The 27,451-nt window shown below is 38.7% G+C and overlaps 1 protein-coding gene across 4 annotated transcripts in view; it reads right to left on the reverse strand.

Annotated features, from left to right (window-relative positions):
• MAP2K4 (mitogen-activated protein kinase kinase 4) overlaps positions 1–27,451 on the reverse strand; it is a 131,739-nt gene that overhangs the window by 71,189 nt on the left and 33,099 nt on the right. For 2 of the 4 annotated variants that reach the window (XM_077892612.1, XM_077892611.1), the window contains one exon: positions 24,667–24,769. In XM_077892612.1, coding sequence (XP_077748738.1) covers positions 24,667–24,769 — 103 coding nt within the window. Of the gene's footprint in view, positions 1–6,173; positions 6,340–7,262; positions 7,388–24,666; positions 24,770–25,854; positions 26,027–27,451 lie in introns of those variants that run through there. The other 2 variants (XM_077892610.1, XM_077892613.1) reach the window with 2 other exon arrangements.

Raw genomic sequence — 27,451 nt, forward strand, 5'->3', positions numbered from 1 at the left:
ATGAGCATTTAGTGACTAAGGGCCAATGATACTAATTGGCTTCAAATCCACAAGCCAGTTACAAACAAGCCAAAAACACTTCTCGAATAAAATCCTTAGCTCTGGTATCCTTGATTTCTTAGGCCCCATCTAAATCTCATACCTTGTCTTTCATGGTCCCAGAGACTAGCAGTTCCACACTTAGGCAAACAATACACACACAGAGACAGAAACAACTGACACAGATCCTATGGACATTGCAAATAAGTGGAAAAAGTGTGTTTTTTACAAAACACACAGGATGATGGGTGGAAAGCTTGGATCTACGTAATACAGACCTTATGAAATTACAATTTGATATAAAGAAATTACTTTTTGAACTCAGGATTATCTTGTTACATGAAAATCTGAAAACTGTAATTCCTGAGCCCACGTGCCTACACTGAAGTCCTTTGTGTACCTTCTTTGATGGCTGGATCCTCTGGATAGAAATGACTGACTTGCCCAGTTACTACTTAGCAAACACTGAATCATTGCCACTGCACTTAGCTATCATCCTTTCACTGACACAGACTAATTTATAAATTTCTGAAATCCTACAGATTCCCAAAAAACCCCCAGAAAGTTGTGACATAATGTTCCAGAGCATTCATCAGGCTGGGCACTGAGAAAGCTTTATTTCTATCTTAAGTGTCTAATAAAGCTGCCTGGGGCTTTGCACATACGTGAGTGGACCTGTTTTTTGAAGAATTACAGTTGGCACAGCCAAGGTTACCTGGGGTAGCTTTAGCCATACCTTCCACCCCCACTCTCTGCTAAATCCAGCATTTTGTTGTACTAAAATTCAGTAACAGGACAAGTACTCAAATCTTTTTCCAACCAGACCATGTCACCCTAAGTCCCTCCTAAAGCCACACAGGTAAAAGATAAAGGAAAAATGGAAAATTCAATCATAATCCAGAGAAAACCATTCTTTGCAATTGAGCATATGCCCTTTGTATCTTTCTATACTACATGGATAGCTTATAAAAAGAGATCTCACATCTATTGCTTTATAGACTTCACTTCGTATGTTTTTGACCTATTAGCCATGACCTGGTTCACATGGTTACTGTCGTGCCACAGAGCCAGTCTGCCCTGAGTCAACAGGCAGCGAGTACTCAACAGTACGAGCAGCGAGTGCCCAGGGAGCCCAGGCAATAGCACCCTTTCCCTCATGCCAACCTGAAAGCAGAGAAGAGTGAGATCATTCTTTTAAGTTACATTTTGATTTCTTACCCTTAGAGTTGGACATTTTTTGCCATTTGATGAACAAGTGTTTCTTCCTTGGTTAACTGCCTGATGGAACAACCCTGAGTTTTCCTTGCCCAGCATTTGTTTTGCTATTGCTGCTTCTGATAGAAGTCCTTTATTAACCTATCAATCAACTCTTGGTCCAGCATTGTAAATATTTCTCCAAGGTGTCATCTACCTCCCCATTCTATTTATGAATTTATACATGTAAAAAATTCAAGGGGCACCTGGGTGGCTCAGTTGGTTAAGCACCAGATTCTTGACTTCAGCTCAGGTCACAATCCCAAGGTTGTAGGATTGAGTCCCATGTCAGGCTCCACACTCAGCCCAGGGTCTGCTTGAATTTCTCCCTCTCTCTCTGCCCCTCCCACATACTCTCTCTCTCAAATAATTTTCTTTTTTAATTCAGAAATTTGTATGCTTTCAAATCAATCATTCCGTTCCATTTTTTTCTCTTGCTGTCATGTAGTATCACTTAAGTTCACTTCGGAGTGTGATAATGACCTCATTCTACCACAGCATTTTCATTTTCCTGGCAATGTCTTCTTTTCTCATCTATCACCCTATCAGTAATCCTGTCCCCTATTTATCCACATTTGCTCTCTCCTCAAGATTTGCCAACCCCTTTTTTTTTTTTTACAAACACCGTGACATTTACTTCTACTCTATTAAGAATGCTGGAAAAATCATATTCAGAGATGCTCTTTCTCAAAGTCATGAAGATAGTGCTCCCTAGTTCCCTAATTTCTGCAGTCCCATCTCACAAGGAGAATCTGTGTGGTACTTGTGCCTGGGCTACTGCAGAGTATCAGCACACAGACTTATTCTCACACTTGAAACAACTAAAAAAAAAAAAAAAAAAGAAAAAGAAAAAAGACATGGACATCAGACAACAAAGAACAAAGGGCAGTGAACACTGAGACAGGAAATACACAAGGAGAGCCCTATAACTGCCCCCAGCTTCCTGTCTGAAAGGACTCACAAACTTTGATGGGGGTCAGGGGATCTACGCACATCCTGGAAACATTCTTGTGTTGAGGAGATGAATCTGAGCATCTGAGGAGACCAAAGTAGATATAGTTCGAGAGGCAGAGTACCGGGTAAGAGAGCCGCACAGAGAACCTCACAGATGTGCACAGAGCCGTCCTTGGTCAGCACACTCTTAAAAGAACTTACACAAGCCTAGGGGGAAGAAACATCCAAAAGGATTAGAGGAAAAATACCCAGGCTGGAGCAGTACTCAACACCCACCAAAACTCAAATGTAAGACCCAAAGAATCCAACTATTTCCAAATAACTTGACCAAAGACCGAAGCTTAAAAATATTTATAAGAATGCAAACAGAGGTGTCTAGGTGGCTCAGTTGGTGAAGCATTTGCCTTCGGCTCAGGTCATAATCCCAGGGTCCTGGGATTGAATCCCCATATGGGGCTTCCTGCTCAGCGGGGCCAGCGGGGCTTCTGCTTCTCACTCTCCCTCTGCTCCTCCTCCCACTCATTCGCTCCCCCACCCCCGCTCTCAAAAATAAATAAAGGGACACCTAGGTGGCTCAGTGGTTGAGCATCCGCCTTCGGCTCAGGGCCTGATCCCAGGATCCGGAATCAAGTCCCACATCAAGCTCCCTGCAAGTAGCCTGCTTCTCCCTCTGCCTATGTCTCTGCCTCTCTGTGTCTCTGTGTGTCTCTCGTGAATAAATAAATAAAATATTTAAAAATAAATAAATAAATATCTTCAAAATTTAAAAAAAATGCAGAAACATCCAGCACCCAACATCTGGCCTGCAATCTACAACTCACCCAATATGCAAAGAAGCAAAATAACATGACCTGAGCTGAATAGAAAAATCAATCACTTCTAACTGATTCAGAAATGACAGGGATGCTAGAATTATAGACAAGGACATTGAAACTGTGATGATTACTGCATTCTCAGTTGTTCAAGAAACTAAAGGACCGAGAGAATGTGTTAAACAGACATGGAATATACAAAAAAGAACCAAATCAAATATCTAGATAGAAAAGCTACAGCAGGGTAGGAGGAATCTTTGGGATGATGGATATGTTCACTATCTTGCATGTAGCCATGGTTTCACAGGTGTGTGCATGTAAAACTTGGCAACTGTACACTTCAACTATGCACAGTTTATTGTATGTCAATTATACCTCAATAAATTTGATAGGAAAGAGAAAAAAGAGAGAAAGGGATTGTCTTTGAGCCTCACTCTTCTCCTGTGAGAGGGATTTATCTATCACATGTCTATAGTTCAAACCATGTCCATACTTCTGGCCCCCAAGGCTCAGTCTATTACCCATCAGAGCACACACGACTCCAAAGGCAATTCTCTCTTGATCTCCTTGATCTGGAATACTGTATCTTCAACTGACAGTAGCAAATGTAAGAATGTAATCCTCAATCTATATTGCTGCCACGACTCTTCTCTGTGTCCACCCACAATGCTACTCAGAATGACCACACAGCCAGATAAAATGTGCCTGCATCCATCTCACCTCCCTCCTCCCATATCCTCTCCATAATTATCTTCTGGTAGTTATCAGTGAGGGGAGAGGGCACGAAAGGGGTAAAGGTGCTCCGTCTTTGAAACTAACAGCTCCGAAGAGGCCACATTTGTCCTGCAGTCTGCAGGAATGATGTACGAGAAACCCTCTGTAAATTTTTCTTCACTCCTATAGAGATCCTACATAGAGTTTAGCATCAAATTGTCTTAATTTTCTGTGTTTCATAGATTCATCCTTGTTTCTTAAAAAATATTTGAGCAGGATGCTGCTACTCTTACATCATTTTGTACTACAAATCTGAAAATGCTTTTACAAAGTCAGAACTTTAGTCCCTGAAGCAAAGAAGAAGGAAAAGTTTTAACTACTTTTCATTCACAACCTGTAACTATGGGAACTGTCACGTAACTATGAAACATTCTCCAGCTTACTTTTATTATTGGAGGGGGAGGATAATATTTATCCAAACAAGTGAATGAGAAAAAAAAGATTTAATAGAAATAAATTTTGTTAACAGACATTTAGGGACACATGCTATTTTATATAATATACTTACCTGAAACCGAGGGCATTATTTCAACATCTCATAATACTTAAGTTTTAGCTTGTATGAACTATGGTCAAACTAGCTTAATTTAACACCAGTCTAAGCTTTAACCTTAACTCATTCTATTTCCTTATGTATACTCTAGATGCCAAGAGAAAAATAAAAGGTTAAAATCTAACTGCAGTTGAATTGGAATCTTTCTGTGAAGCTATTTAAGCTGAAGCATACAATTCAACATGTGTGGTAGTTAATGCGCAAAATCTTCTATGAAAGGGAGCAAGAAGAAAACTTTCATCCCCACAGCTTCCGGATGTCTAAATCTGGTGTTCCAGATGTATCCAGTCACAGACTAACAATGCAATCAGAAAGGAAATAAAGTCTTCATCTAGTCTTGTCCTACAGAAAACTCGGCCTGAAAACTCTGGCTTGGGCCTAATGTTCCTCCTCGGTACCCAAGGATGCTGACATCAAGAAACACCCAGTCCACGGCAAATTCCTGAACACAAATTGCCTTTGTGTTTGTTTCTGTATTATATTAGGCCAGTTTGACACTGCTTATTCTTGGTGTACCCTAATGTGGATCCACTTCTAATCATTTTTGCTTAACTTTCTGATAATTACCTCCATAGGGTCTAAATCAGAGGTTTCCTTTAAGGGGCACAGGTGAGGATATGAACAATAGGCCAGGGTCCCTCAAATGACAGAACAAAGAGGGTTTTCTCTGCAGATCCGGCATCCATGCTGGAATCCTTTGTCTACTACTTGATTCTTCACCTCGGGCATGTATCACTTCTTAAACATTCCCCAATACACCCAGGTATGCTAAAGGAAACATCCCAGGGAAGCAAAGACAGAGGTCTACCCCCCATCACCCCAAGCTTACGAAGGCACTCAGCTCATAGAAGAACATCACAGACCTCTCCTGCCCAGGCCACCAATTTGTATTCTCCCACAATGACACAGATCCCTCCACCCAGAGTCAAGTCTCACATTCACAGCTCTGTCCACTTGTGTATCCAATCCTATGCTGCCACCCCTCCACAGCATACAAAGTCTACTTATTTTGAGTCACACATATAGTGCCCACTGTCGTAATCTAGACAAGAATCTAATCCCTCAAAACCCTGATTCCTTTGGCATCAACTGCCTTTCATTAGAATGCCTATTGGGTTTTGAGGGTAGGGGGTCAAGAGACACTGATATAAGGCATTAGACTCCACCCTTCATTAGTTTCCCATGAATATTTTGGTCCTTTTTCTCCTGCGATATTCTAGAACCACTCCTACTCTGCTACTTGTGTTCACATCACAGAGGCCATCTGCTCTGATTTTAACTGTGCCTGTCCCATTCTGTCCTTGAAAAGTGAGTGTGACACCCTCTCCAGCAGGTCATGTCTATTGGAGAGCAGGTGCTCCATAGGTTTCCAAAGGACACTTGCCAGGCGCTACCTACTGCTAACATAAGACCATGGTCTGAGAAGCCAAAACCCAGACCTTCAATACCACATGCAAAGGGCTGAACTGGGGACCCCCCCCCCCACCAATGCCCCTTAACAACAGATCTGTCCATTTGGCACCTCAGAAGGTGACCTTATCTTTACAGATATAATTAAGATAAGGATCTTGAGAAAAAGTCATCCTGAATTAGAGTAAGCTCTAAATACAACGGCAAGTGTCCTTTAAAAGACAGAAAAGAAGATGGAGACACAGGGGGAGACAGGCAGGGAGCCACAGGGAAGAAAGCCAAGCAAAGACAGAAGCAGTGACTGGAGTCATGCTACCACAACCCAAGGAATGCCAGGAGACACCAGAGCTGGAAGAGGGAAGGATCCTCATTAGAACCTCTGGAAGAAGCATCGCCCCGCCAACACCCTGATTTCGGATTTCTGGCCTCGAAAACTGCAAAAGAAGAAATTTCTGTTGTTTTGAGCCACCAAATCTGTGATCATTTGTTATGGCAGCCGCAGGAATCCAATAACCATCTAAACCACGAGTCGTCAAACTTTTTCTGTAAAGAAACAGACAGTAAGTATTTTAGGCTTTGCCAGCCAACTAACTATACAACTCTGTAGCAACAACACAACCAAACAGGTATGGCCGTGTTCCAATAAAACTTTATTTACCAACACTAGCAGCAGGCCCTCTCTGGCTCCTGAGCTATAGTGTATGTACTACATGATCTAAATGACATCTATCATTTAAATGACCTATGTCACACCTATTCCTTTTTCATATCCCTCCTGTTTCAAATTTATAATTATTCTCTGGAAGATTAGAAACTCCAGCCAAGTACCCAAATCATGCAGTTTTATTTCCAGAATTTAATCTCGAGATGTATTTTGGGCTTTTTCTTAAGCACCACCCCCACCCCTACACACACACACACACACACACACACACACACACACATCAACAGGCAGTGGAATCAGGGGTCTGATAACACTCCTGAGACTGTCTCATCACATAGGTAAATAAATGCACTAAGGAGGTAGAAAAGCTCAAAGCCTTGGGCATCCCTCCCATCTACATATCCTTCAGCAAGTAACAGATAATTACTTTAACCCATTTCCTCTTCCTGGACATGAGAACTTGATTCCCCAAGCCTGCCTGTGCCTACCGATCTTCCTTTGATAAATAAGTATCTCCTTGTGCCCAGAACCTTCTATTATCTAATTAGCTAGACGTGTGTTTTCTCCCCTTCTTTTATTACCACATTCTTCTTCGTTTATCTTAATCTTGATTTTCTCCCAATGCTATCAAACAAGTCTCTCTCTCCAAATTATTTATTCCTCCTCCCTTTCCCCTAAGCATCCTTGATTTTATCAAGCCAGTACACTAAAATGCTTCAAGCTGCTGTACGTTCTCCTCAGCATATATCTATATATATAACTCGCAATCCTCCTTAGACAGGAAAATAAACAGAACACATACCCTGCACACCACTGCAACTGTTCTTCTGTGTCCGTACTGTTAGAATCTCTAGATGAATACTGCTTTATGCATCCTTCTGCAATGCAGCTCTGTTAATTCCGGAAATTTCCACAGTAAACCTGGTCTGTCAGTTGCTATGGAAACTGCCTGCTTCCTGGCACTACTCACAAACTGAGTATCTTTGCTAAGATTTAAGATGAGGCAAAAGGAAAAACTGAAAAAAAGGAAAGATGTCCAGAAGAATTGCTCAAATACCCCAAATATAAAATTTCAAATTCTGCTCTTTGTATTCAGTGAACAGAAGATACTAAATACATGAATCTGCAGTGCTCTGAAGCAGTACTGATTTATGAAGCAGAAAGCAATTTTTTACCACTAAGGAAAAGGGGAATATTTAGAGAGTGTAAGATAAGCTTCCTGTTTGTATCTTGCTGTTCCAGATGGCATATTTCCTACAAGCTGAACGTGTGTCAGCTGTACTGAGGGTTTACCGTTAGAACAGTTTTTCTGGGCTATGTTTCTTATAATGAAAGTTAAGAAAACTGCCCAAAACCAACAGGTTATAGATTTTCTTAAGATCCTTTCCCTGTTTGGGCCCCAATCTCCACTGGTAGCTAAAACGCTCCCCACTAGTATATAAGAAATCAGATCCCTTAAAAGTGTATCTCAGGAGTAGGAATCAAGAAAGGCACCTTACCAGTACTCTCAGAATGTTAGATATAGCTGACCATCATCCCTCCCACCTGCCCTTGGAAACAAGGCTTGGTTTCTATGACATCACACCTAAGGATCTGCTTCCTACCTCTCCAGCATCTTTGTATTCTTTGCCTATAGCTCCTCTTCTACTCAACCTCTACATGTTAGATTTTGTGGCGGCTCAGCCCTGGATCCAATTCTCTCATCAAGATACACTCTCTTCCCAGCCAATGTTAGCATCTACATGCTGACAATTCTCAACACTTAATCTCCAATCTGCCCTGTCTCCTCTGGGTATCAGTCATATTGCCAACACCAGAGTGTGTGCTGTATTACCTCCTTAGCCTAACAGGATATTTCATGGGCATCTCAAATTTAATGTATCTCAAGCTGACCTCTTGCTCTTCTGCGTTCTCACCCACAAATGCTCCACACCCTGTGGTCTTCATTTAAGCAATGGCAACTAAACCCACCCATCATTCAACCCAGAATTCTGGAAGTCACTAAGAATACCTTTCTCTCTCTACCATCCACATTCAAATTGTTACTGACTTTTGTTAATACTACCTTCAAAATTCCTTTGAGACCTGTCCATTTCCCTCTACCGTCGCTGTCATCAACCTAATACCATTATCACCCAGCTACACTACTACCACATAGCCTTACAAGGACTCCTGAATTCCTTTCCTGCCTCCCTCCAATACATACTCTACATGGCACTCAGAATTACCATGCTGGGATGTATCAGATGGTGTCACTTGCCTGCTTATAATCCTTCCACAGCTTCCCACTCACTCTGAAAGCCACCTCAACTCATTACCTACAAGGCCCCATGTTATCTGGCCCACGACTACCTCTCCACGCCTAAATTCACTTTTCCTTCTCCTTCTCTTTATCAAATTGGGGCCTTTTCAGTTCCACAACAAGCTGAAGCTTTCCCACCTTGCCATCTTACAACTTCAAATACATGCTATTCCCTGCACTTGGAACATTCATCAGTCCCTTCCCCAAATCTAGTAAAAACTTGCTCCAGATTCAGAAGCCTTCAAGGACTGCCTCTTTACCACTGCCATTATAAATTATGGTCTCATAGCTGGCCCTCTTCCTTCAATAGCCTGTCTAGTATTTATAATTATAAACACACACACATATTTACTGAATGTATCACCCCTAAACTGTAAGCTTCATGAAGTAGCAAACAGCATCTCTTTTTTTTTCAACATGGCATACCCAGTGCCGACCACAATATCTAGCAGATGGTAGGCATTCAACAACACCTGCTGAATATATAACAGAATATGTAAGGGTTTGGTTTCTGACAGCTATCAAGTCAGTTGCTCCCAAAGTTTTGGTGTACCCCCTGGGCTCTAGGAGATATCCCTATAACTATCCCCGAAGGTCCCCCTTTTTTTGCATCCATTCAAGACCCAAGATATGGAGGAACACACCACTTACATATGACCTCAGCAGCTACCAGGTCAGGAGAAAAGGCAACAGTAACCATCTGTGTGAACCTGCAATGTTTCTCTGTATCAATGGTCCTCAGTCATGGGCAATTTTGCATTTCATGGGGTCCTGTGTCAGTGTCTGAGACAATTTTGGTTCTTACTACTCAGAGAGAATGCTGAAGGCATCTAATGAGTAGAGTCTAGAGATACCAGTAAGCATCCTCCAATGCAAAGGCCAAGCCTCCTATAACAAAAATTATCCAACCTAAATCTCAATAGCGCCAAGGTTGAGAAGATAAAGCTATTTTCACAGTCTCCTAAAACAGGAGTAGGGCCAAAAACTGTCAATCTGATAAGGCTCAGACATTATGTAATCAGAGAAATGTAATATTTCATGGGGTGTCTGGCTGGCTCAGTTGGTAAAGTATAGAACTCTTGACCGCAGGGTTGTAAGTTCAAGCCCCAGGTTGGGTATAGAGATTATATAAAAATAAAATGGGGGCGGGGGGAAAGTGTGTGGGGGAAGTGCAGTCATTTCAACATCTAACTCTGTGGATTCATCACACCTACGTGACAAAGTCTCCATAAAATTCTAACGGTAAGGAGTTCAAAGAGTTTCACGTTGGTGGATATATCAGCAACTGGAGGGTGAGACACCCCAACTCCCCAGATGTTCTGGGGCTTAGGACCCTTCCAGGCCTCACTACATTTATCTCTTCATCAGGCTGTTCATCTGTACCCTTTATCTTGTCCTCAAACTGGTAAAGCTAAGTGCTACCCTGAGTTCTGGGAACCACTTTAGCAAGTTATCAAACCCAAGTTGTTGGAATGTCTGATCTACAGTCAAGTTGCCAGCACAGGTGACAACATGGGCTTGGCTGGTGGCTAAAGTGAGGAGCAGGGGAGTCTTGTGGAACTGAGCCTGTCCCAATGGGATGAGATGCTGCCCTGGCACAGTGTCAGAACTGAGGCAAAGGGATCCCTGGGTGGCGCAGCGGTTTAGCGCCTGCCTTTGGCCCAGGGCGCGATCCTGAAGACCCGTGATCAAATCCCACGTCAGGCTCCCGGTGCATGGAGCCTGCTTCTCCCTCTGCCTCTCTCTCTCTCTCTGTGTGTGTGTGTGACTATCATAAATAAAAAAAAAAATTAAAAAAAAATTTTAAAAAAACTGAGGCAAACTGTAGGACACCCAGCAAGTGCTGGAGACTTGCTTGCTGTTCTGGGGACAACCCCCACCCCCCGCCCACATCTGGGAATAAGAAGTGTCAGAGTGAAGTGATCTGTGGGAGACACAAAGGAGACTCATGGGGGAAGAAACACACTGAACCAAGTTCTTCCCTTTACACAGGTGGAAAATCTGAGGTTTTTTCATTTGTAAATATTATCTCTTTGTGGTTTTAATTTGCATTCCCTAATTACCAATGTTGTAAAGAATATTTTTCATGTACTTATTATTTACTCCTAAACCTCCTCTGTGAAATGCTTTAAGTTAAAGCATTTAACTTAAACTTACTTGTATTTTTAATTGAGTTCTTTGTTCTGTGTTGTACTTCACTATATATGTTAAAGGCTTTTGTTGATATATAAACTATGAATATTTTTCTCCCAGTTTATAGCATGGCTACTTATTTTTTAAATTTCTGAAGAGCAAAAATTTCTAATTCTGGTTAAATCTAATTTATTGATTTTTAATGGTTATGTCTTTCTTTGTCCTGTGAAATAAATATTTGCCAGGGGCACCTGGGTGGCTCAGTTGGTTAAGTGTCTGCCTTCCGCTCAGGTCATGATCTCAGGGTCCTGGATCTAGGGCCAAGTAGAGCTCCCAGCTCAGTAGGGAGTCAGCTTCTCCCCTTCTCTCTGCCTCTCCCCCTGCTCATGGGTACTCTGTCTAAAAAATAAAATCTTTTAAAAAAAATTTTTAAACAGAAACTTTTGAGGGAATCCCTGGGTGGCTCAGCGGTTTAGCACCTGCCTTTGGCCCAGGGTGTGATTCTGGAGACCCGAGACCGAGTTCCACATCAGGCTCCCTGCATGGAGCCTGCTTCTCCATCTGCCTGTGTCTCTGCCTCTCTGCCTCTCCGCCTCTCTCTCTCTCTCACGAATAAATAAATAAAATATTAAAAAAAAAAAAAAAAAAGAAACATTTGGGATGCCTGGGTGGTTCAGCAGTTGGGCCATCTGCCTTCAGCTCAGGGCGTGATCCCAGGATCCAGGATCGAGTCCCACATTGGCTCCTTATGGGGAGCCTGCTTCTCCCTCTGCCTGTGCCTCTGTCTCCTTCTGTGTCTCTCATAAATAAATTAATTAAAAGAAAAAAAGAAATATTTGCCTATGCCAGATCACAAATGTATCTTGATGTTTTCTTTTAGAAGCTTTATGAATTTTTGCTTTTTAGGACTATGATCCACCTCAAACTAATTTTTGCATGTGGTATGAAATAGGAATCAAGATTTATTCTGTTCCACATCTTTTTCCAGTTGTTCTACTGCCATGAAAAGTCTATCCTTTTCTCCAGTAAACTATACAGACACCCTGGTCAAAACAACGGACTCTATGTATGTATCTATCAAACCTTCTTTCTGTTCCACTGATGTATCAATGTATCCTAACATCCCCCCACAAAGCCATTACTAAAGCTTTATAATAAACCTTGAAATCAGGTATAAGTCTTCCAATTTACTTTTTGTTGTACAAAATTGCTTTTGGATATTCTAGGTCTTCTGCATGTTCATATACATTTTAGAATCATTATATCAAATTACATATTTTTTTAAATTTGCTGGAATTTCTTTGGGATTTCAGTGAATCGGTAGATCCATTTGGGAAGAACAGATATTCTAGTAATGCTGTACTATCCAAGTCACAAGCATGGCATCATGATCCATATAGACATCAATTTCTCTCAGAAATGTTTTATACCTTTCATTAGAGAAGTCATGCAATTGTTAAATTTTTTTTTTTTTTTGCAATTGTTAAATTGATCTGCAAGTACTTTATACTTGTTCACAGTACTACAATCATGTTTTACCAATTTCACTTTTCCAAGTATTTTTTGTAATTGATTTTGGAATAATGACCACATATCCTGTGACCTTGCTAAAGTCATTTAATTATTCTAATAATATTCTCTAATTAGGATCTTCTGCATTTACAATCATATCATCTAAACCGAAAGAGAGTGTTTGCTTCTCTTTCCCATCTTTATGTCTTTCTTTTTTTTTTTTTTTTAAGATTTTATTTTTTCAGGAGAGACACACACAGAGAGAGAGGCAGAGACACAGGCAAAGGGAGAAGCAGGCCTCATGCAGGGAGCCCAATGCGTGACTTGATCCCAAGACTTCAGGATCACGCCCTGGGCCAATGGCAGGCGCTAAATCGCTGAGCCACTCAGGGATCTTTCTTTATGTCTTTAATTATTGTTCTTACTTGATTGCACTGGGAAGGGCCTCCAGTCTAAGGTTGAATAACTTTGGTGAGTGCAGATGTTCTTGTCTTGTTAGCAATTTTATGGAAAGTATTAAATCTTTCATCATTAAGTATGATATTAGCTATAGGTGTTTCATAGATATCTTCTAAAAGGCTGAAAAATTCTCCTTTTCCTACTTTAAAGAGAATTTCTATAATGAATGAATATTGAATGTTGTCAAAGGCTTTTTCTGCATCTGCTGAAATGATTACATAATTTTTCTCCCTTATTTTGTTAATGCAGTAATATTGATAATTTTTCAATGCAAAATTAAAATGAATCCCATTTTGTTGTAATATATTGTCTTTTCTATATTATTGATGGATTCCATTTGCTAGTATCTTGTTAAAGATTTTTAAGTGTATGTTCATGAGGGATAGTGGTCTGTAGTATTCTTTTGTAGTAACATCCTTGTCTAGTTTTGATATCAGGGTTATGTTTGCCTCATAAAATAAGTTTGAAAATGTTCCCTACTCCTCTATTTCCCAAAAAACTTGTACAAGCTTAAGCTTAATCTTATTTTTTATTTTAACATTTGATAAAATTTAACAGGAAAACCATCTGGGGCCTCAAGTTTCTTTTGTGTGAAAGTTTTTAATCACAAATTCAATTGTTAAACAGACACAGAGATATTCAAGATTTTCTATTTCTTCTTGAGTCAGTTTTGATTACTTCTATCCTTCAAAGAATCTGTCTCCATCATTCAGGTTACTGAATTTTTGACATAAAACTACTTAAAATATTTCCTTATTATTCATTTATTGTAGTGATATCCCTTCTTTCATTTCTGACAGTGCTAACTTGAGCTTCCTCTTTTCTTTAATCAGTCCTGTTGGGGGTTCATTACTTTTATTGATCTTTCCAAGAAATGACTTTTGAATTTACTCATTTCCTATTTCATTGCTCTCCATTCTTATCTTTATTATTTCCTTTCTTCTACTTATTTTGTATTTCATTTGCTCATCTTTTCCTAACTGCCGGATGTTTTTGCTACTCTTTCCAGTGATTCTGTGTTTATGCCTTGCCAAGGCATTTAAATATTTGGGAACAATATCATCACACTTTCTGTTTCTTTCTGATTCATTCAGAATCTGTAATCATTCCCTCAAATGAGTTTAATTCATGCTCATTTCTTTTTTTTAATGCCTAAATTAAGAAACAAAGATTTAGATGACTAGTTGTAAAAGAAGTAATGTTTGACATAATTCTTACTATGTCAAGAAGCTTAATTTTAAAAGCCTACTTAATGAAGAGATTTGCAGATAAACAGTCATTAGTCTCCCCTCCCGCCTCAGGCAACAATGAAGCAACAGAAAGGGATTTTTAAAATACTCAAAATTCACAATGTAAAAGAGACTAGAAAAGACCACACTAGATGAGAAGTTGCAACATATTTTTGGAAGATCAAAGGTAAATGAACATGTAACAAGGCAGAAAAAAGATGTAAAACTAAAAATTGCCTGCAAACATAGGATACCAAAAAAGTAAGGTGACTTGTACTGTGGAAACTCAGAAAAAAGTTCAAGAATGAAAAGCATCAGTTAAGGATGAGGGGTGGGGGCAATCCAAAGGCAATATTAAAATCTACATAAATGCAATTAGATCCCTGGATTCCCGAAACCAGGTGATAATCTGTCCTCTATGTCATTTGATAAACAAGGCTATATATATTCTAGAGAAACTACCAGAAAGGCACTGGGCACAAAAAAGAAATGTAAAGTGGATTAACTAAAGCCTATATGACAGAGATATACGTAGCCTCCTTTGCTTAGATCTACTGCAGAATTATAGCAGCCTAACATACATGCCTTCTCTCAGCAACCCAGGCTAATCCCCTCCTCACTCCACCCCCAACACGGGGAGGAAAAGGAGAGAGAATTGCCCATGAGAAAAGAGAAAAAAAACCTCTAGATCTGACATTTGGGGATCTTCCAAAGGAAACAACTGAACCTCTCTCTTTCACCGCACCATGAATTCCACCAATCAAATCACAAAGTTTCCAATCAACTTTTGGAGGTTGCCTCATTTTGTGTGTGTGGGTGTGTGGGTGTGTGTGTGTGAGTGAGTGTGTGTGTTTGTGTGAGAGAGAGAGAGAGAGAAAGATACAAACAAGGATCAAAAAAGACAAGAACAAAAAAGTGAAAATACATAGAAAGTTGAAGGAGAGAAAAGTTTAAGAAAACTAAGGGCTCACACTAAGAGGTCCAAAGCCTATAGTGGGGTTCCAGTAGGAGAGCTCCTGGAAAAGGGAAAATGAATAGAATAAGAGAAGAATAAATCACACATTCTACAATGAAAGACAGTGGTTTAAAAGAGACCACACCAAGAGCTCAGTGGAAGGAAAGAATAAATGATGAAGAGAAAAGAAAAGGAGAATAAAACCAAAGCAGAAAAATGAGATTTCAACACAGAGGGAAAAAAACCAACACTACAGTCATCCACAAAGGGAAAAATAGGTCATATTCCAAAGTTCAGGAATCACAATGGCATATAACTTTTTTTTTTTTTTAAGATTTTATTTGAGAGAGAGAAAGAGAAAAAGAGAAGACGAGCAGAGACAGATAGAGGAACAAGCAGAATCCATGTTGAACACAGAGCCCAACACAGGGCTCGAGCCCACCACCCCAGATCATGACCTGAGCAGACATCAAGAATCAGACGCCCAACCAACTGAGCCACCCAGGTGCCCTGGCATAGAACTTTTTAATAGTAACCCTGAAAGGTTAAAACATAAGAGCAAGTAAAGCCTTGAAAACTCTGAAGAACAATTTCTACCCCAGAATTCCAAGGCCAAAAGTTATTAATGTATCAAAAGGGTTAAAGGCATTTTCAGACATGCAAAGCCCCCAAAACCATACTTACTAGGAAAGAATACTTATATCAAGAAGCCATTGGAAGAGATAATTCCTCAAAATGGAGGGAAACTAAAAACCAAAGAAAGACAGACATGACATCCCCAAGACAGGGAATCAAAGTCAGGAGACTAATACAGGCATTCACAAACCAATGCCAATAGGTATGAAACAGGCCTAACATGCAACCATTCCAGATTACAGTAAGATTATGGTTGGATAGACAACTCTTAAAAAAAAATAAATAAAAAAATAAAAAACCTGAGTGCTGATTTTCTTTTTTTTTTTTTTAAGATTTATTTATTTATTATAGACAGAGAGAGAGAGAGAGAGAGAGAGAGAGGCAGAGACACAGGCAGAGGGAGAAGCAGGCTCCACGCCGGGAGCCTAACGTGGGACTCGATCCCGGGACTCCAGGATCGCGCCCTGGGCCAAAGGCAGGCGCTAAACTGCTGAGCCACCCAGGGATTCCCTGCTAAGAGAAGATTTACAGTGACCCATTAAATGGGGCAATTATTAACTCTGAGGAAAATAAATTTGCTCAAGAACAGTAATGTAATCATACTTAGTCATAAGGGATAATAAAAAAGAACACTGAAAAGATATGCTGTCTCCTTTAAATAGTATAATTCCTTATTAACAAAGAAGTTTCCAGAAATATGCCTACAATACAAAGGCAAAGGACCTCTATAACATTCTGAACTAAATCGGAACTCAAAGTCTTGCTGCCAGAAACAGTTGAAAAGCTCATGAGAAACAAAGAAATCAGACATTTCTCTAAAGAACAGAGCTTTGCAGCTCTATAGGTTAAAGAATCAGGGACACCTTCCAATGTCAGCTTGTCTCTGATTCAAGAACAAAGATGCTTTAGAACATCACAACTAAATTCATTTTTAGTAGACAAGCAACTCAACAGCACTTACTATTAATTTCTTTAAATGTTCCAGAACTAGCATCAGTATCTCAGCTATAAACATCCATCTTGTGGAGAATTATACTAGTGAATCTCGGGGGGGGAGGGGCCTACACAGACAATCAGTTCAACCACAGCTATTACCACTATGTTCTGTTGAGAATCCCATCTCCCATGAATCTCTAGCTTAAGAAATATACCACAACCATTAGGTGAACCAAGTTAGGATGTGGGACTGAGGAAAAGATTAAATACCTCTGAATTTTAAGAAGTAAAATAATGTAAGCTCTACAAAATGATCTCACTCAGCAGGATTATTCACTAGAGTCAAAATGTAGAAATACTCAAATATCCATCAACATATGAACAGATAAACAAAATGGAATATATAAATACATTATTATTCAGCCTTAAAAAGGAAACTGTGATACATACTACACATGGAAGAGTGTGAAGACATAATGTTGAGTGAAGTAAGCCAGACACAAAAGAACAAACATTGTATAATTCTACTTGGATGAAGTGCCTAGAGTGACCAGATTCAGAGATGAAGTAGAACCAAGGCTGGCAGGAATAGGGATAGGGAGTTAGTGTTTAACAAATACACATTCAGTTGCAGAAAACAGTCCTGGAGGTAGATGGTAATGGTGGCTACACAATTAAGTGAATATACTTAATGCCACTCAGCTGCACACTTGGAAATGGTTAAGATGGTAAATGTTATGTTATATATACCTGGAACAGAGAGTCAGAAAGAAAAAGTTTGCAGCAGTAAATCTAAACCAGCCAAAAATTAAAAGATCCCATAGTATTTAACACATTTGGTGTTTTAAATTTTGGAGTACTAATTTGTAGCTACAAATATTTCTACCATGACTGCCATTTTGTGAAAGTGCTCTACCACAGAAGTATAGAGATTCCAAATTACTACCAATGCATTTAAAAACGTCAGAAATGGGGAAAAAAAACTTTTAAGCTCATGTAGACTCATGGTTTTCACACTTAGGAGTTAACCAGAGATGTCCTGGGGGCTATTTTAGGGAATGAGGGCAGTCAAGACTACAGAGCCTTCTCCCACCTCAGAAACACTTAGCGTATGAGGCTTGTCCATAACATTTTATGGGAAGAAAGTAGCACAAAACCAGCTTAATTCTTTCTTTCCCTCCTTTAATTCACCATCTAAAATAATGAAAGTCATGGGGTGCCTGGGTGGCTCAGTCAATCAAGCATCCAACTCTTGATCAGGTCATGATCTCAGGGCAATAAGATAGAGCCCCAAGTCGGGCTCTGCACTGGGCATGGAACCTGCTTAAGATTTTTTCTCACCCTGCCCCTCCCCTCCCACTCCCTCTCTCTTTCAAAAAAATAAAGAAAAGAATGAAAGTCACTATTCTAATTCAACACCTGAATTGACATCAAAGTGCTAAGTGATACACTCAAGGTCAGAGAGATGATGATGATAATGCTGAGCTAGAAACCAGGACTTCAATATTAATTAAAATGGTTAATCCAAAAGAATAAGCTTTAAAATATAAGGTATCCATAATTTAACCAGGCACAATGGCTAGATAACTTGTAATTGCTATTCTATGCTTTACAATAAAGCTCTACTGAGTAGAGCTATCCTGAAATTAAGAACACCACTAGTTATTAACGGGGGACTTTAAAACTGTTTCCTAGATGTTCTATAGCACAACTGAGCCTTTCCGTGCTCGAATGTAATGAAGATAAAAGAGATCCCAGAGATCTTCTTGGTCTCAACAAAGAGATTCCTTTAAAGTTAGAACATATGGCTTCAAAATGTTTAGCTCAAGCCCCAAAATGCATCTGTCCTCATCGTTATTTATTTCAATTACCAGCATTTAAGCTAGTGTTTCTTCTTATATAATTCTGATATGTTGTAAAGATAAAACAGCTCTTCTTTCAGGATAACAGTTGTTATCCAGGATAACAGTTTGGTATATTCCCAATGATTCAGTGCACTGATGGCACTTGCACATTACCCAGCATGATGAAAGCACAGATCTAATAGTAGAATATCTAACTTCTGTTCATGTCAAATTTATATAAAGAACACAACTGTAGCACAAGTCGGCCACATTTACAACAAAACCCCTGAGGCATCAGAGAGACCTAGAGCACCTACAATACGCAATCCTGACAGAAATCAAAAGGTGGCCACACATTTTTCCTTTAGCTTTGCCTTACACTCTTTATTGTTACAGCTTAATCTTTAATTTAAAGAGCCAAAGGACAAAATGTTAACACCTGCTACATCCAGGTAGTAGGTACAAGAGTCTCTATTACTTTTTTTTTTTTTAATGTGTAGGAAATATTTTATAATTTTAACCAGTGATAATTAAGAACCTGTGTTTCTGGTTCAGGTTATCTCATTCTCTAAGGACTCATGGGAAAAGAATGATGAAAAAAAGAAAAACAATGAAGAAACAGATTTTAGCAAACTTCTGAATGTCTAAAAGCAGACAAAAATGTGCAAAGCAAAACTAATCAACCCCCAAAGAAGGGACTCCAAAGTGTCAGACTTACCAGCCATCTGTACTAGAGGACCTTGTTTAGATCTTGCTTCAAACCATTTAAAAAATGGTTTTTATGAAGTAATCTACTTATATGATGATATTAAAGAATTTTTTTTAAAGATTTTATTTAGTTATTCGAGAGACAGCAAGAGAGGCAGAGACGCAGGCAGAGGGAGAAGCAGGCTCCATGCAGGAAGCTCAACGTGGAACTTGATCACGGGTCTCCAGGATCAGGCCGTGGGCTGAAGGCAGCACAAAACCGCTGAGCCACCCAGGCTGCCCAATATTAAAGAATTATTAATCTTACTTATTTAGATGTAATAATGGTATTGTGATTATGTTTTTAAAAAGGAGCTCTGAGGCACCTAGGTGGCTCAGTGATCAAGCATCTGCCTTTGGCTCAGGTCACAATCCTAGGGCCCTGAGATCAAGTCCTGCATCGGGGTCCCCAGGGGGAGCCTGCTTCTCCCTCTGCCATGTCTCTGCTTCTCTCTGTGTCTCTTATGAATAAATAAATAAAATCTAAAAAAATAAAAATAAATAAAAAGGAGTCCTTATCTTTTAGAAATACATATCAAAATATTTATAGGTAGAAAAATGTCTGAGGTTTGGTTAAAAAGAAGGAAGATAGAGGAACAGATAAAACCAATCCTGGCCACATTAACTACTGGAGCTTCTAAAGTTGATTGATAAATAGGTACAGAATCATCTATCACTGTCTAGTTCTGGATATATTTGCAACTTATCATAATAAGCAGTTAAAAAAAAAAAAAAAGCAGTAATGGGGCACCTGGCTGGCTCAGTCAGTGGAGTATGCAACTCTTGATCTTGGAGTTGTGAGTTGGAGCCCCGCAGTGGATGCAGAGATTACTTAAAAATCAAATCTTAAAAAAACACAAAAATCACTTCATCTTCTTTAAACTTGAACCCTGCCAATCACTTAATAAAAAGAGAGAGAGAGGGCAGCCCGGGTGGCTCAGCGGTTTAGTGCCGCCTTCAGCCCAGGGCTTTATCCTGGAGACCTGGGATCGAGTCCCATGTCAGGCTCCCTGCATGGAGCCTGCTTCTCCTTCTGCCTGTGTCTCTGCCTCTCTCTCTCTCATGAATAAATAAATAAAATCTTAAAAACAAAAAAAAAAAGAGAGAGAGAGAGAGAGAATTTCCCTTAAAGGAAAAAAAGAAAAGAAAAGAAACAGTAATAGAGAAAGTCCTACCCATAACACATAGTACGAGGGGAACATGCAGCAGAGGCAGAACCATAGAGAGGATGCAAAGTCGAAGGCATGAATGTCCAGAAGCAGAAGTGTTCATTGAAATTCTTTCTGTAAGAAAGGTCTAGTAAGTTCTTCCCTTTCTCTCTACCTTTCCTCTCAAATAGAAAGAGAGCATGTCTTTAAGGAAAAGAAACATACTATCTAGATAAAAGAAGGCCTTCTAGGGTGAATGTTGGCCCTATTCCTCCTGGCATCTGAATATTCCTGGCTTAACAGCCAGCTCTCAAACCTTTCACAGAGAAGTGGTCAAGTCCACCAGTTGACCACCTATACCAGAGCTACCAATCAGCCTTCTAATCTTCTTATCCTCAACTATCAATGGACAAGCAAGAATTAAAAGACACATGAAAAAAAATTATAAATTATAAATGAAGAAAGAAAAGATAAATGAAAAACTGACCCTTGAAGAAACAGATTGCCTAGCAGATAAAAAAGAACTTTAAAATTCTAGATTTTACATCCATAAGTTAAAATCGACTACCAAAATAGAATATTTCATTAAAGGATCAGAAAAAAAAAATGGACACCTAGGTGGCTCAGTTGGTTAAGCATCCAACTCTTGACTTTGGCTCAGGTCATGATCTTAGGGTCTTGAGACTGAGCATGGCATCATGCTCATCTGTCCTGGGTATGGAGCCTGCTTAATAAGATTCTATCTCCTTCTCATTCTGCCCCTCCCTCACCCCCCCCCCACCCTAGTCACACAAGGGTTGAAAAGAAAAAAGAAAAGAAAAAAAAGAAAAGAGAAGAAAAGAAAAGAAAAGAAAAGAAAAGAAAAGAAAAGAAAAGAAAAGAAAGAAAAGAAAAGAAAAGAAAAGAAAAAAGAAAAGAAAAGAAAAAAGAAAAGAAAAGAAAAAGGAAGGAAGCAAGCAGACAGACCTAGGATATAGAAAACAGAGAGATAAAAAGTATGAAAAAAAAAAAAGTCAAAGACCCAAGAAATTTAGAACGTCCAATGTCCAAACAGAAGACTAGGAAAAACATGAAGGAATCAATCAAAAGCAGAAATTTTCTCAGAAACAGATACATAAATCTTCAAACTAAAATGGTTCTTCCGTGCACAGAAGGATGATCCAGACCTAGATCTATCTTCATATAACTACAGAACACCAAGAATAAAGAAAAAATTGCTGTTTCCAGGGATAGAAATTGGTAATCTGTAAGTAACATCTCTGCTATAATTAAACAGATCTACACACATAGTCCCCTAAACTTATCTTGTACTTCCACACACCAGAATGCTATTCTCCCTTCTCAAAGTGGCTTTCAAAATCCAATTCAAATCTTGTTCTTCTGTGAAATGTTTCACCCAAGTTATTTATCCTAAAGTGATCTTACCCCCGCCTGCACCATTCATTTGACATTCAATCTGTATTACCTTATGCCTCACTTCTTGAATTGCTATGCCCAACTGTTATTTCTTAGAATTTTATTTAAACTGTTGGTTCTCAGAAGATAAGACACAGTCTTAAAATTTTATTTTTTTTAAGATTTTTTTAGATTTTTTTAAATTTTTATTTATTTATGATAGTCACACACAGAGAGAGAGAGAGGCAGAGATACAGGCAGAGGGAGAAGCAGGCTCCATGCACCGGGAGCCCGACGTGGGTCTCCAGGATCACGCCCTGGGCCAAAGGCAGGCACTAAACCGCTGCGCCACCCAGGTATCCCTAAAATTTTAAATTGTCTACAGAATCTGCACCCAGGAGACATCAAATGCTAGATGGATGTGAAAGTAGTTCCTGGGGCATATCTTAACTTCATTAGTTGCTTACATTCATCATATCTTTTCAAAATTTATGAGCAAGTTTTCTATTTATATCTCTAACTAAAGTTCAAGGAAATTTTAGAGGAAGGAAATACATATAAGTGACACAGAGGTATCTTTTTTTCAAACACTTACATACTGCAATACTGTTATATTTTCTAATTGCAAACTACCTACCCTAAACAGTGACTGACAGTGGTTTTTAGTGCCTGACGGTACAACTCAGAGGAAGAAGACAAAAAGATCCCTTTATGAAAGGGGGTAGGGAAGTAGAGGAGATATGCTGCCCTGAGTAGTGAAACAATTATCTTCTTTTTTTTTTTTTTTTTTTTTTTTTTGAAACAATTATCTTCAACCAATAGTTACCTGTCCCTGATACACATAGTAACAGACCAGTGCCATAAAATTCAAAGTCTGGGTCTAACATTTTAACATATCAAAATCAAAAGATTCTACCATAAAGTAAAAATGCTTATTACATGTCCTCTCAAACTTTTAACATCTGCTGGGAATTGACAAAGGATAGGAAACCTAGCTGGTTATAGGAATATTATGAAGTGGTAGAATAAAAAAAAAAAAAAGATCAACTCAAATTTTGGAAAAAAGTTTTTTTTTAACCCAGTTTACTGTTCAGGAAAAAGAAAAAAAGATTTGTCCATGAATTCCCTAATACATGATACTCTCAAAGGAAGAGGGTACAAATGATATAAATGTTTTTGCAGTTCAGGTTGTCCTTGTGTCCAAGGGGACTTTTAAAAAAAGAAAGAGAAGGAAGGAAGGAAGGAAGGAAGGAAGGAAGGAAGGAAGGAAGGAAGGAAGGAAGGAAGGAAGGAAGGAAGGGGAAAAGAGAAAGAAGAGCGAGCTACTAAGTTTGGCAATAACTACATATCCTTTATATGTGGTTCAGCTAGCAACCAAGGTAATAGACATGGACCATGTTCAAGAATTAGTTTTGTACTAGCTTTCACTAGAAATTCTAGGAAATGAGGAAGGAGGTTCTTTTAAGAATGTTTCCTTGCCACCAGAGCTTTGACTAATTAAGAGGTACTAAGAGTTTCCTTCCTAAAAAAAAAAAAAAAAAAAAAAAAAAAGAGTTTCCTTCCTCAGTATAGCCCCCACTTGATGTTTCAGAGGAGGTAAAAAGGCTAGACTCTAAGCTGATGTCTGACAACAAATCTCATTATGAACACCAGTCTAATAAAATTAGCAAACACTATTCCCAGGCAAGTGAACTGTTACTTCAGTTTTTTATTGCTTTCAAGTTACAGGCGAAAGCCTAATCACATACACACACACCTCCACATTGCTCCCTTCTACACATCGATGTTTTAAAAATCACAATATATTTTCAGCATTCCTATTGTGAGACACACTGCCTTCTACAAATTTGTTACTGTTTGTAAATACAATGCATGTCAGACATCATGAGGAAAGGAAACAGCAAGAAGTGTGCCTTTGGGGGGAAGCATGAATATATTTGTAGTCTAATTAGGCTTGAATAAAAATTATTTTGTTATAATTATTAAAAACTACAAGATGATATATTCTGACCATTTTTTTAAAACACCCTCCACCATTTGCTTTATTGTTCTTGATACCAGAAGTAGGTAAAAATCATCTTTATGAACATGAGTATAAATGCAAACCCACTGGCTTTGACTTGTTTGTGTTCATGATAGGTTTTGGGGGGTAGTGGGGAGGCATCATTATTTAATACATCACTGCAGTTCAAGAGATCTACAAATATCATTCTGAAGGTATTATTTTAAAGTAACAGATGTTTCTAACACTTTGACCTTCAGCAAGATGCTAAAATATCATTTTTGTATTTTAATAAAAAATATTTAGGGAAAATACACACACACATAAATAAATAAATAAATATATATATATATACATTTTAAAAGTAATCACTGACACCTATACACCAACATGTACATGTACTCTCAATTTACTGTGACATGGAAATCTTACAGGAATGTCATTTATCCAGAAAGGGTAAATGACACTCTACTTTATCACCTGGTAAGTGGGGATGATTTGTGCAGATCTACAGAGGAGAGTAATGTTTCCTAATTACCACTTACAATTTAACTGGAGATCCAGAAGGACAGGTCTAAACAATATTCTCAGAGTTCAGCAAGAGAAAAATTGAAAAAATTGAGCTGGATCTTCAGCTCTTTTCCCCTTCAAGTAAACTTTAACAAAGAAAATTGTGTTCACCTACTTCAGACCACAGAATCAATAGCTTTCTAATTAAGTTCAAGTAGTAATTATTTCAAAAGGCCCATAAAAGATCTCTTCTCAGCCTTTTGGCTAAGACCAAGTGTCAAACGGCCCATAAGACAATGGAAATACCAATTCCTCGACTTGGAAAAATTCATAAAATACAATAACTTTAAAACTTCTGCTTGAGTTGAGCCTTTTAGTTGATTACCAGGAATACTCACATGTGTGGGTTTTGAACTCCTGTAGGGTTGGGATTCAGAGTAAACCTTGCTGTAGATTTGAAAGGTGGATTTGCAAAATTCAACTTCAGTGCTTTGCGTTTACCTAAGAAATAACAAATAAGAAGTAAAAGTTTCAAGTACTATAAAACAGACACTAATCTGAGGGCATAAGAAATTCACACCAAAAAGCAGAAAAAATTTGTTTTAACATATAGTTAATATCATATTTTGAAAGGCAACAAAGAATTTCTCAGCTTTAAGATAAAGTAAATAAAAAGGATCTAAAGTTATTATTAACCACAAATCACCCATTATCCTCCAAATCAATAGAAAACAATGCTTCAGGTTTATATCGTTCAGAGATGCTAACACTTTTGCAAAAGAAAACACCACTATAAAAATCATTCACTTTGGCAGATACACTGAAAAATACTAAAATATTACCACCTTTCCAGGGTTACACTTCAACATCTTTATTTAATAAAAATAATTTTCCCTAAAATACAATATTAACAACTGAGTAAAGAATCTGAAGCAGTCTGCAATCATAACTAAAAAAAAAAAAAAAAAAAAAGTCACGGCACTGCCAACCAAGTTCATAACACAGGTATTTCAAATAATCATTTATTTGGAGCCATTTCTTTGGGATAGGGAGTAGGGAGGGAAGGTAACAGTGTTTTATATTATACAAACATCTCTTGCCCGGTATAGAAAAGCCAGAAAATTCAGAAAAGATAAAAGACAATATAAATATACAAAATATTGTATATACTTTTTTTTTTACATTTCTAAGTCCAATTATCCCCAAATAATCATTGTCTCCTAGAAACTACTTTCTATGCATACACTTTTTTCTCTACAATTCAAATCAGACCACAATATGTTTTTTAACATGCTTTACCCACTGACCATGTTTCTTCTATGTCTATAAATCTTATAAAAACATTTCTTTGGGATTTTACTGAATAGAGACTTTGTAACAGAATTGGGTTTTTAAGCACTGTAGTATATCTTTTTCCAGAATACACTCTTCACAGTTTATTATGCCTAATTCTACCTTCTCCAACAACACCTCTGCAATCCAAATACTTTCCCATCCCAGTGGATTTGGAATATGTATGAAGGGACTCATTCTGCTCAGCCTGGTGCTTTCAATGAGATTTGCAAGTTTGAGTGTGCCAAACATACCAGTTGGACAGGACTGTAGGATAAGAGCAGAAAGCTCCTGGCTGTGACTCCCGGATCGGCTCTCAGGGATGGGCCTGTCTACAGGATAATGAGAATTCCCAAGAAGACCAGACACATCATTTTCAGAAGTAAGAATATTACAACATGAATTTTCCATGTAACCCGCCCAATTCAGGTACCAAATATTTATTTTAAACTAAGTTTTATTTGGCAGCAAGTAGAGGAAGGGAATTCAACCTATACATGCAAAAGGTACTCTTCTTAAACAGCAAATTTGGCTCCACAAAAAAGCAAACTTTCGTAGCAAATTTGGCTGTATTAAAAAGCAAACTGTATATTACCAAAAAACAAAATCTAAAAAAACAAATTTTAAGTGAAAGCTGGGGAAAATCCTTCCAATACAAAATGAGAAGAACTTTAAATATATAAAGACATCACACAAATCAAGAAAAATAGAAAAATTGGCAAGGGTATGAACAGTAAAGCAAAACTGAGAAAAAATTATGAAAGGCATTCACTAACAACAAAACAGTTTAAAGTTTTGTTCATGTGAGGGGCCTCCTGGGTGGTTCAGTCTAAGCGTCTGCCTTCGCCTCAGGTCATGATCCTAGGGGTCCTGGGATTGAGTCCCACATCAAGCTCCGCTCCCAAGTGGGGAGTCTGTTTGGGATTCTCTCTCTCTGCCTCTGCCCTTTCCCAACCCCCCTCCCAGGCACCCGTTCTCTCTCTCTCAAATAAATCCATAAAATCTTTTTTAAAAAGTTTTGTTCACGCAAAATTGGCAAAACTTAGGTCTCATTTTATACATACAACAATTTTTTTCCAATGATAATGTGACCAGGTAAAAAAAAATCACTAGTACAAAATGTTGCTGGTAAAAAAGGAAATAGCATAATTTTTTCTGATTGAAGGTTCAGCAATGTACAAGAAAAAACTTTTCATGAAGATGCTCTTTCACTTCTTAGAAATTTGTCTTCAGGAAATATTGAAAGTGCCCCCCTCAGCACCTGTCACCCATTCACCCCCAATAGACGGGATGAGCACTGGGTGTTATTCTGTATGTTGGCAAATTGAACACCAATAAAAAATAAAATTAAAAAAAAAAAAAAGGAAGAGCAAGCAACAACAACAACAAAATAAAAGGAAATATTGAACAGCAGAAGACCGTCCCCAGGCCCTGCAACTGAAAGGAAACTGCCCTGCTGGATTTGGAAACTCCTTGGAACTGCTGCCTCCTTCTTTCCTTCATTGTTCTCCTGTTTTGAATGGGTATCTCTAGAACTGGTTTCCAATGCCTGACCCCTGTGTTTTGGAACCAAGTAACCCGGTCTTGTTTCCAGTACAGAGGGAGAGGAATTTTATGTCACAATGGATCATACTCTGTCTCACTCATACCCGACTTGGATGATTTTGATGAGCAGAACTGATGGTGTCTAGATCAGACCTGGATTCAAGCTGATGCTATAATGAGCTATGGCTCTGGGGGAACACTGGAGCAGGGTGAATGTACTTGGTACACGGGACAGATATGTACTGTAAGTGAGATATAAGTGAAAATGGTGGCCTTCAAAGATACCAGGTCCTAATCAATCCCTGG

This window comes from Canis aureus, chromosome 3 (genome assembly GCF_053574225.1).
Source record: "Canis aureus isolate CA01 chromosome 3, VMU_Caureus_v.1.0, whole genome shotgun sequence".
NCBI lineage: Eukaryota > Metazoa > Chordata > Mammalia > Carnivora > Canidae > Canis > Canis aureus.